We start from the raw sequence: 11,694 nt of genomic DNA, 5'->3' as shown, positions 1-11,694 counted from the left end.
TCAGGCCAGAAGAAAAGGCCATTTACAGCCAACACATTCCCTGCCCCCATTAGGGTTTCCAGTAATTATCCATGTCCAGGGCTGAAAATTTCCCAGAGGAAATGCTGCTAAGGGAACAATGAACAGGAACTGTTGAGAGCAGCTATTCTGTCATGGATAAATTTATGAATTATTAAACTATATGGCATACTTTAACAACCTATATCACTTCAATATTTGTACGTTTCTTATAAAGTATAATTGCCTCCAATGAGTTGACAAATAACTATGGAAGCGTGTGGGGAAGAAAATTTTGCCGGATGTTTTGAGGAAAAAAAGGAAGTTTTTCTTCATCAGACTAATGAGGCCACGGAAATTCCCAAGGTCACATCCTTTTTGCATTGTTCTGTTAAGTGTTTATTCAGTAGATATGATATTATTTTGGCATGCGTCTGCCTGTTTTTTTTTTTTTTTTTTTTTTTTAACTGTTCAGCTAAGGTCATCCTGAACATCGGTTCTGAAGTTAAGGTATTATAAACAATACCAAAGAAATAGTTACTCTTTAAATGTGAATATTTTAAGATGTGCGTTGTTTTGAGTCTGTCCCATCAGAATAATAATAAAAATGACACCTACGTTGGTGTTTGTTATTGATCTAGGGCGCCATCTAGTGGTGCAATATTATCAATGGAGCTATAGTAGGCGTGCGCACTTAAATGTGCAATATGAGGATAAAATTTTAATGAATAAGATGCCTGTACAAATACACAATGTATGCACAAATACGCTGCAAGCTTAATAATTTCAAAATATTTTTTCCACACCTGTTGCTCTTTCTTCTGCACCTTTCTGAAACAGTAACTACTGTTTAAGATATGCAAGTAACTGAAGTCTTGCACATTAACACATAGCCACATAATCAGAAATGGCAGACTGGTGTAATGGTTAACACATTCACCTTACAGCAACAACATACCCTATTTCAAAACTTCAATTTTGGTCTTTATGTGTGGAGTTTGCACGTTTTTTTTTATGCATACATGGCTTCTCTCTGGGTACTCTGCCTTCTTCTCAAGGTCCACCAAAAATGCACATTAGATTAAATGTTCATTTTACATTGATCTGTGATTGTTTGTCCTTGTTGTATCTGTGTTGGTCCTGTGATGGACTGGTGACCTGTCCACCCTATACTCCTCTGTCACCTGATAGCAGCTGATAGGCTCTGACCTGATGCAAACTTGACTGCATGAAGTGAGTACAGAAAATGGATAGACCATCATGAATGCTTGTTTGTTAAGCATCTCATGCCAGCTATCCATCTTCAATTTAGCCCAAAAGATTTAAGAAAATTAGGTTCTTTGGACAACATGGCAGGTCTCCACAGTAGTCCAAAAAGGCAGCCGTATTTCTGAACATTGTTTCCACTGTTTTTTGTTTGTAATGTTTTAGTGGAGTTTTAACCTTTATCATATGTGAGGATGCAGCAGTTAATTTGGTTTATACTCAATGGTTTTCAGTAGTGTCTTTAAATGCTAACTGGAATGACAGTGTTGTCTTTCCAGTAGCCATAATTGGCTCAGTTACAAGGTTATCAGAACACTAGACAGTGAATTAAATGTTTTTTTCAAAAATATTGTATTTCTTTTAATCAACATAGACATTTTCACACGTATTTGAATATATGTTTTTGGTTTAAAAAACAAAACACAAAACAAAAACCTTCAGATAATGCAGGATGTTCATTTAACCTTCAGTGTCCCTGTCGAATTCTTATCGCTGCTCATAGTCGACAAATGTGTTTTTCTGTCTTTGGTAAACTTAACTTTTCATCCTTTATATAAAATGAATGACAAAACAATCTAGGAAAATATTAATAACTCTCTTTTCAAACTTTATACAAACAGCAATATCTTTACGGATGATCGCTCCTAGATGTTTGTTGATAAACTCCAACTCCCACAATCCTCTATAACTCCAAGGCAGGTGACGTATTTTTGCGACGTGTCCGGATGTTCAGTAGCCAACATGGCGGCGCAGCAGGGGGATGTTGATGAATTGTTCGATGTGAAAAATGCTTACTATATTGGCAGTTATCAACAATGTATTAATGAGGCCCAGAAGGTGAAGGTATGTGGCATATTTTGAAAGTACTAAAATTGTTTAATGTCTTTTTGGCTGGAAGCAGCTAATGCCCCGTCTGACAGTAACTGTGCTAAACAAATTAGCTCATATCTGTGGTCAGTGTAATATGTACAATATAATATAATTGAATTGACTTAGATATTAAACTGTATTTTGTGGGTTGTCTTTCAAGCCGTCATCATCCGAGAAGGAGATTGAAAGGGACATGTTTTTGTACAGAGCATATATTGCCCAGGTAAGTTAACACGCAGGAACCTTATGTGTCACGGTGAGGCAGCTCTTTGGGTGTATTTGTCAATTTATTGGCTTACGAAGGGTTTTGTTGTTGTTGTTGTTGTTGTTGTTCTTGTTGTTGTTTATTAAAATGAAAGCCATCTTCTCACCTTGACCGGCTTTATTGTGTTTTTTTGCAGAGGAAGTATGCTGTTGTCCTGGAGGACATCAAGGCCAGCTCTCCACCCGAGCTTCTGGCTGTGAAGATGTTTGCAGAATACATGTCTAATGAAAGCAAAAGGTACAAGATTTCAGTGGACATTTTACTTCATATGTTTATATTTTTTGTTTCTTAAATGTGAAGGTGAGATATTCTGTAACCCTCGATTTTTTTTTTTTTTTTTAAATCTTACCTGGACAATCTGTTGTTTTAATACATATACAATTCATTTTATACAATTTTATACAATTCAACTTTATTTGTATAGCGCCACTTCACAACAATGTTGTCACAGGGCACTTTACATACACAAATCAACGTACACATAATTTCAAGCCAATTCACACGTCGTATAATAGAAACCAACTGATTGCATCGAGTCATGACTTTGATCCAATCCCCCATCCTGAGCATACATGAGGCGACAGTGGGAAGGGAAAAACTCCCCTTTAATAGGAAGAAAACTTCCTTCAGAACCCGGCTCAGGGAGGGCAGTAATCTGCCTCAACTGGTTGGGGTGGAGAGGACAGAAAAGACAGATCAACATGTACAACTGCACTTATTCAGGAAGACCTGTGGAAAAAAGGAGAAAGGCCCTCTACACATTGCTATGTCTGTAAAGGGGAATAAGCAGACACTGTGTAACTAAGCTTAAGTTCTTAAGTTCATCATTACCTTTTCAGAAAGCCCACAAAGCCATAATCAGAAATGAATATACACTAGGACTATGAAATATATGAAAATCTAAGTGAGAACATAAAATTCCCCCGACAACAATTATACTAAGTACTATATAATTTAATACTATTTAATCTTTTGTCATATTATTATCCTCCTTCCTTTGTGGGTGACACAAGGTGGAAGTTTTCCCATACGCATGATTGTTTTCTTCCACTAGAAGTCTCCATACTTAAAGTTTTCTGTCTTAATCTTAATGCTTTCTCAGCCTGTAAAGCACCGAGCAGGAGGGAACGCTGGGTGTTTCTCGTTCCCATAGATGACCCTGCAGCGGTACCGCCAACGCTTTGAATCAGTTAGGTCATTTCCGGTGTGTCGTTGGAGCGTACGAAGAGTCATTCGTCATCGGTCATGTGACAGCAGAGATTTCATGGGGCTTCAATACAGCGTTTCAACCAAGTCCGTCTCATTTGAAGGAAACAAGCTTCGGTGCTTCCGTTTCAAATGTCCAACCTTTAATTCTAACTATAAGAATCATGAAAAAGGAAAGTTTTCGGCTTGATCCAAGCGGCAAACTCCGGCGGTTAAAAGTGAAGCCTATGCGGAAGTGCATAAAACTACAGTTCCCCTTTCATCTGCTAGGGGCTGGCTCCAAAACAGAGCAAATCCCCATAGACTCCCATGTTAAACAGGCCAACTTCACGGCAGAAATAAACATGTTTACAGCCTGGTTCAAAAATCCATTTTTTGTTTATAGGTCAGGTTTACCTTCATGACAACTGTGGGGGGAGTGAATTTTTTTCTAACTCGCCTGTTTAAAAGTAATTTAATCTCGAAGTTCAGCATATTTACGTTCGTGTCCTTTTGATTCACAGGTACCAATCTACAGCTTCAAGTCAGAAGAACGTAGAACAATGTGACTTAGCTTTAGCCCTCTTACCTCCGTTAGCTGGTTAGCTCCCGTTATCTCGGAGTTAGCTAGGTTAGCTTTTAGCTGCAGAAAGCTCGGAGTTCTCTCGAGGTCAATCATCCACCATGACGCTCACGGCTCCCCTCTCAGCTCCACATCTTTGCCCATATTTGTATTTTCCGGGCGAGATGACGTGCATGACGCTGCCAAGATGGCGATGGTAGGAGCTGCCCACCGAGCTTCAATGTAGCTCTTCAGAAACCTATGGGTGATGTCACAGAGGCTACGTCCGTCTCTTTATATACAGTCTATGGCTTGATCTTAAAAGTGTGGAGGGAGTCTGCCTCCCGAACCCACAGTGGGAGCTGGTTCCATATACATATACATACATACATACATACATACATTTATACAAAAAGGGTGCATTGGCTTTAGGTTGTGTAATGATTCAACACTGATTCAGCTATTTATTAAATGAATAGATATTTCATAAAATAAACTAACACATTAAGTACCTAAATAAATTTTTAAAAATTAAAATGTATGTTTTCATTAGTTATTTAATTGTATATTTATTTTGATTATGAAAAAAACCCCAACTTTATTTAGTCATTAAATTATTCATTCATTCATTATCCAAACTGCTTAATCCAATTCAGGGTCACAGGGAAGCTGGAGCCTATCCCAGCAGTCTTTGGGCGAAAGGCAGGGTACACCCTGGACAGCGCGCCAGTCCATCACAGCATTAAATTATTCATAAGCTATTAATTCATAAATGCATTATATATTTTATTTATATATTCATTATAATTTTATTTCATAGTAGCATTCCTAATATTGGCTGATTGACTCCCCTATGCATGTATCTGTACTTACAATCTCACTGTAAGGATGCAAAGTTTATTTAAAATATTTAATCACCCCTCATCATTTCTGACAACTATTGATATAAGTTTATAGATGTGGTGATTTTGTGTTAAATTAACTTCACAGGTTTTATTAATTTTTTTTTTTTTATTTGATTTTTAAATAAATTCAGGGATGCCATTGTTACTGATTTGGATAAGAAAATGGCAAAGAGTGTGGATGCTGCCAACACCACCTTCCTCCTCATGGCTGCCTCCATCTACTACCATGAGATGAACACTGATGCTGCCCTAAGGACACTGCATCAAGGAGAAAGCCTGGAGTGGTAACATAAATGAGATACTTCATAAGCTGTCCATAAACCATTGTTCATAACTCAGACTTATTTAAATGTTTTTGTTAATGTAGTAAAATTACCTTAGAATAAAAAAAAAAGTACTTGAGATATGCTCCTGATTAAGTAAATCACAAAATATGAACCTAGAAAGAAAATATTACAAAACTAGCTTCTCTGCTTTGTTAAATTTTCTTAAACTAACACCATATAATGCATACAATAGACAATAATAGTTTAAATGTTTCTCTTTAGTAAGATATGTACACAACTGCTAAGAAAAATTCAAATGTGTTGTATTTTGTTAATTTAAAAATCCAAATTCACCTCATTGACCCTTGATATATATTTTTTTTCATCAGCATGGCCATGACCATTCAGGTACTCCTGAGCCTTGATCGTGTTGACCTGGCAAGGTGAGAACTTATTTATTCATTCATTATCCTAACCGCTTAATCCGACGAAGGGTCAGGGTGAAGCTGGAGCCTATCCCAGCAGTCTTTGGGTGAAAGGCATGATACACCCTGGACAGCTTGCCAGTCCATCGCAGGATCACACAAAGACAAACAACCACTCACGCTCACACGTACTCCTATGGACAATTTAGAATAGAGTAACCAATTAACCTAACATGCATGTTTTTGGACGGTGGGAGGAAGAACATGCAGACTCAACACAGGAAGGCCACTGTCCAAACCTCACCCCAGCTGAGGATCAAACTGGCTATGAGGCCATAGCCAGTTCTCTTGGGGCTGCACAGTGCTAACCACTATGCCACTGTGCAGCCCCAAGAGAACGAATCAAATAGTTTAAAAAAATATATAATAGGAGGGTACATTATTTGAAGGCCAGCAACGTTGTAGGGACGGAGCTGGGCTCTTTGATGGTGGCGTCTTAGTGGAGAAGGTTGTCCATATTAAAGAAAATGCTAAACAATACCTCCCACCCACTTCACAACCTGCTGATCAGTCACAGGAACATGGTCAGTAAGAGACTGATACCACCTTTATGCTCCACTGACTGATATAGGAAATCATTTCTACCTTTTTCCATCAAACTGTACAACTCCATATAGCAACAATGTCCACTGTTGTACATTTACTTTGCACTATATTTTCATTTTATTATTATCATATGGATAACACTGTACATATTAATCACTGTCAGGATTTCTTCTGTATCTGTTTATATCAATATTAGTAACTTGAAATTATAATATGTAATTTTTCTAATTGAGATTTTCATCTTTATCTTATCCTTTTTTATTGGTATGGAGAAACTTTGTGCACAGTTTCCTCTGGGATTAATAAAGTATTCTGACTAGCATAGGTGCTGTTTTTTTCTGACAGGAAAGAGCTGAAAAAAATGCAGGAACAGGATGAGGATGCTACTCTGACCCAGCTGGCCACTGCCTGGGTTAACATTGCTGTGGTGAGGAGAGAGCCTTCATTCATTTGTATAAAGATCACCAAATTATACACAATTTATAAATCAGTATTCTGTAATATCTTATTTTCGATGCCTTTGTGTATAATGTATTTAAAAAAATTGTGCATTGAAAATTGAATTAGTCTTTGTTATCAACACTGATGAGCTGAGACTGAAACTAAAGCTAAATTTGGACTTAATAGCACAGTGTGAAATGGTTTGTTTAGACTATTTTGAACTTCATAAAAGATGAGTAACAGAGTGACTGTTTTTCTGATTAAATTGCTCATAGTGCAACACATAGTGCCTCCAATTCTTAAGGGTTATGGGGACAGTGATATATGCTAAAGACCAAAACAAACAGCAGTTTTTGTGCTTTACTTACTGGTTTTTCACTGGATTGTCTTCCAGGGTGGAGAAAAGCTGCAGGATGCCTACTACATTTTCCAGGAGATGTCTGACAAGTATTCAACTACACTGTTACTTCTTAATGGGCAGGCGGCCTGCTACATGGCCCAGAACAAGTGGGAGGAGGCTGAAGGAGTGCTACAGGAAGCACTAGATAAGGTTAGAGGACGGTCATATCTCTTCCTATCTGACAGATTAATTGACTGCTCGTCAGCTAAGTAAGGGAGTGTTGCTAACGTCACTGCTTGTCCTTGTTTTAATACATCTCAGTACATCCAGAAAAATAAATTAATGTCAGACTTTGCAGAAACTGAAAAGCAAAAGATATTGGTATTATCCAGTCTCATGAAGGTCTTATTATTGTGGTTAACCCAATGCCATAAAGATTATTTTCCTTTCTGCTTTGACTGTAACAGCATGTTTTGATGTTAAATAACTACAATTCCCGTCTAGCAAACATACATATTTAGCTTCTTACTTAAGCTTATGCATTAAGCAGTGTCATTCTGTTATAATGCTACACATTCAATGATATAAAGGAAGAAATGCTATCAAATTTTGGTGCATCATTTTGATCCACACTAATGTGATGTTGTTTTTTATGTTTTTTCCATTTCAACTGCATCACTGATTAATAAATTATTTGATCATTTGGTTGAGGATGTTAGAAAGGAATACAATAGAACAAAATGATAATACAATAACAAGGCGTATCTACTTAGATTCAATATTTATGTGTCAATACCTGAGTATTGGATGTTTTTTATACATATTGATTTTGACTGCAATATTGATATCCAGTCATTTTTATTGTCAGCCAACTTCTACAAGAAAAAAAGTGAATAGTATGTGTTAAAGTTTCTTCATTTTACTAAAACATTTGATTAGTTTTTTCTCAAAGCAGTCTGCAGAGCAGCAGTTAAACTAGTCAGTCAATGTGATATTTATAGGTGTTAGTTAGGTTAGGTGAGGTATGCATCATGTCCATGTCCTCACTGAATGGCAGTGCGGCAGTTATGGCATTCCTATGAACTTGTATGCTGACTTTTTTGGTAGTTCACATGTATGAAATATATCTGTAGGTGCACAAATGCTATGCATATTCGGAACATGTTTCTCCAGCACGAAAGCAAGAACAACTGTAGTAAGTGGTACCTGCAGTGTTTACTTTATTATTTAAAGACATGCTACAGAGCTTTTGCCATTTTCCCCGTACCCTATCAGCAGGCAAATTTAACATCCACGTTGCATCCTACCTGACCTGTCAGCCCTCTCCAGCCAGCAAAAGATGACTTTACAATGACCCTTTTTTTTCCCCTTCTCTTTTTTAAATTTTTTGCATTGCTTTTCTGAATCAGCGATATTGCCTCTTCAAATCAGCCAGTTTCTGATTATACCGTGAAGCAAAACTAATCTAACGTTATGTCATGTACCTGATGTAAAAGTTGTATAGTGTGGTTTCTCAGCCTCAGAACAGTGCTAGGTCACAGCACATGATAGATGTCACTGTGTCTTTGAACAAGCCTGGGACACAGTTTTAAGGTCAGAAAATTACGTAATGTGTCTTTTATATGGTAAAATTAATCACATTATTTTATATATTTTTACATATATATATATATATATATATATATATATATATATATATATATATATATATACACACACACACACACACACACACACACACACTTGAAGGTTCAGATATGATAGCTGAAACTTCTGATAAGTACAGCAGATGGCGGTATGTATTTATGTGAACTTCTTGTTAATCGTTCACAAGAATTAAATTTGATAATATGAAGCAAATTATCAAAAGTTCAATGTTCACACTCTAAATTGTACTTTTTGGTGGTAGATATCTCCTCATTCTTTCTTGAAATACACATCTTCCAAATTTTTTGTAGACTTATTAAGGAACTTTATTCTAGCATTTCCGAATAATTTAGGTAGACACCAGCTACATGGTGTGTCCTGTTGGCTCTGTCTACCAGGCTAATTGGTTAAATTTTTACAAAGCAGCAGTTATCCATTGATCTCTAAACAGACAAAATTCAACAGGGACTCCTGTTTTACTTCCAGCCAAAAGAAAGCAAATGATTTCCCAGTGCAACCCCAGTTCCAATAAAGCTGGTATTATGTGCAAAATGTAAATAAAAACAGTGCGATTATCTCTAAATCTGATAAAAACCAATATTTTGTTAACAATAGTGTTGAGAAAATATATCAGATTGGCTCACTGATCCGCACTCACAATAGTAGAAGTAAAAGTATTTTAATTTACACGTTGTTGTTAGTAACACAGCTTAGGTACATATTAAAGGTACTATTACTGTTTTGCTTTTGTTTTACTTGTTAGATTTATGAGAATAATGCTTTCACTCAGTGTTCCATCTTTCCTCCAATGCTATCAGGACAGCAGCCACCCTGAGACGCTGATCAACCTCATAGTGCTGACCCAGCATCTGGGCAAAGCTCCTGAGGTAAGACTTTGGACTCAAAGCTGTTAAAAAGTTTTTTTTTTTTTTTACAACATTATTTTAGAGAAGCTTGTAGAAGAGGATACCAGACAGATTTCCTCTGAAACTCTTGATACTACAATGCATTATACACTTTTCAGCAGACTTATGAATTTAGTTTGTTAAACTCAGCACAAGTATTCCAACAAATACCTTATTTTTTAAGTGTCACATAAGCACATCTACCAGTTTAATAGCCTGTGACTCATACAATCTCAGACTCAGAGTTCATGAGATAAAGATTTATTTATCTGACTTGGATCTTTAGGACTTGATAGCAGTGTAACAGAATGCTGACCATTAACAGTCAGCATTAAGTAGTCCTCAGCTGTAATAACCACAGATTATTGTCTCACTCAAGGTTAAACTGAAATAGTGAGGCCATTTCTTAAAAAGATTATTTTCTTTTTAACTTAGTGTGCAAATAATTATGTAATCTCAAATATTGCTGCTTCTGTTTTAAGCAAATGTATCTTAAAAGCTCAAAACTAAATGAACACTGCCAGAGACCTGTGATCAACAAGACCGTGCCTACAAGTAAATTGCTCAGTTTGTTGTATTATCAAACTGCCATGTTTTTAATTTCAATATTAAAAATTCAGATCTCATGGCTAATTTAGCAGGCACTACCCTAAACTAATGGTAAAAATATGTTGCTTATTGTTTCAGAGTCTGACTCTGTACAGTGCAGCTGTAATCAAATCATAAGTAATTGTACACACTATCATCCATTGCCAGTCAATCATGTAACTTTGTCCAGTTTTTGAGTCAAATGTTCTAACTAGTACTCTCTATGACAGGTGGGGATCACTTTGATGTTGCATGGTGTCATTCATTGTCATCATTGTTTGTCCTCAGGTCACCAATCGGTATCTGGCCCAGCTGAAAGATGCACACAGAAACCACCCTTTTCTTAAAGACTATTTAGCAAAGGTAACATTCTATTCTATTCTATTCTATTCTATTCTATTGTCATCTAGCAGATGTTTTTATCCAAAACAACTTGATTCTTATTTCTATCCTGATGTTTGCTCGGAATTTCATGGATTCAGACTCATCCAGGTTTATACTAGGCTAGTTGTTGACAAGCCCAGTAACTTCATTCTGTTACAGTTTAATTACCAGTTTGATTATGATAACAGTTTTGTAGCAGGTGTCCTTGGATTGAAGCCAGTGAGGGCATTCAGCTCTATGTCTTCAGCCTTTATCACACACTGTGTTGTAATTACACAAGAGTGCAGATGTACATAAACATGCTTAAACTGGGTAACAAAACAACTCATGACATGGACAGCTGCTCCAATGGTCAAACTCTCTTTCTTTTTTTTTTCTTTTCTTTCTGGCTTTCAGTTTCTGGTGTTTAACTGTTTCCTCTGATCCCTGTCTTCCTGCAGGAGAATGAGTTTGACAGACTAGTGATGCAGTACGCTCCCATCGCCACAGCATAAACCATCAGCTTTTACTGAAGCATCTCCAAAGTAGACTACTTTTCCTTTCTCTTGCTCACACTTGTATTTGTTTAGATATTTTACTCTGCAACTTTGGCTGTATAATTTACTCCTTGCGAGAAGTCCTAATTTTGGTTTTTGGGTGTTAAAACATCTCAGTCTTGGTATCCATTAAATATAAATATACCTTTCTCTAATAGGTAACCGCATTTCCTTGTAATGCAAACATTCCTTTAAGGTGATAATAAATGTGTAAAACCTGTTGTGTGTTATGTATTCATTTGTTACAATTGAGGTGTATATTCATAGGTTTATATAAAGAAAGCATTAAACGGAGGGGGGGGGAGGGTTGTTTGTGTGCTTTTTTTGTGTGTTTGTTTAATGTAAATATGTCTCGTGAAGTCTTGGCCAAGAGTTAGTTACACTGTGTCTTTAAGTCATCCTTTGTAATCCTCTGTGGCTCAAGCAGAGGTTCATAAAGAAGACATCGGCCCTTCGTACGTCACGCCCCCCCCACCGCATTTTTTTCCATTTTCACATAAACGCAG

The 11,694-nt window shown here is 36.7% G+C and overlaps 1 protein-coding gene across 1 annotated transcript; it reads left to right on the top strand.

The window, feature by feature from the left end:
- The first annotated feature begins 1,972 nt into the window (after positions 1-1,972).
- cope (COPI coat complex subunit epsilon) lies at positions 1,973-11,387 on the top strand. Its single transcript, XM_079244855.1, has 10 exons — positions 1,973-2,106; positions 2,294-2,356; positions 2,535-2,635; positions 5,182-5,334; positions 5,706-5,759; positions 6,693-6,774; positions 7,183-7,338; positions 9,594-9,662; positions 10,557-10,631; positions 11,093-11,387. Exons 1-10 carry the CDS (start codon positions 2,005-2,007, stop codon positions 11,144-11,146), a joined length of 909 nt encoding a protein of 302 aa, XP_079100981.1. The 5' UTR covers positions 1,973-2,004; the 3' UTR covers positions 11,147-11,387.
- Positions 11,388-11,694: the final 307 nt, after the last annotated feature.

This window comes from Telmatherina bonti, assembly GCF_933228915.1.
Source record: "Telmatherina bonti genome assembly, chromosome: 8".
Taxonomy (NCBI): Eukaryota; Metazoa; Chordata; class Actinopteri; order Atheriniformes; family Telmatherinidae; genus Telmatherina; species Telmatherina bonti.
Note: the sequence above shows the minus strand (reverse complement) of the source record. Positions and strands in the feature narration are given on the sequence as shown.

Coding starts and splice junctions, on each gene's coding strand:
- cope (XM_079244855.1), top strand. CDS start 2,005: ATGGCGGCGCAGCAGGGGGATGTTGATGAATTGTTCGATGTGAAAAAT. Junction 2,107..2,293: donor ATGAGGCCCAGAAGGTGAAG/GTATGTGGCATA, acceptor TTGTCTTTCAAG/CCGTCATCATCCGAGAAGGA. Junction 6,775..7,182: donor CCTGGGTTAACATTGCTGTG/GTGAGGAGAGAG, acceptor ATTGTCTTCCAG/GGTGGAGAAAAGCTGCAGGA.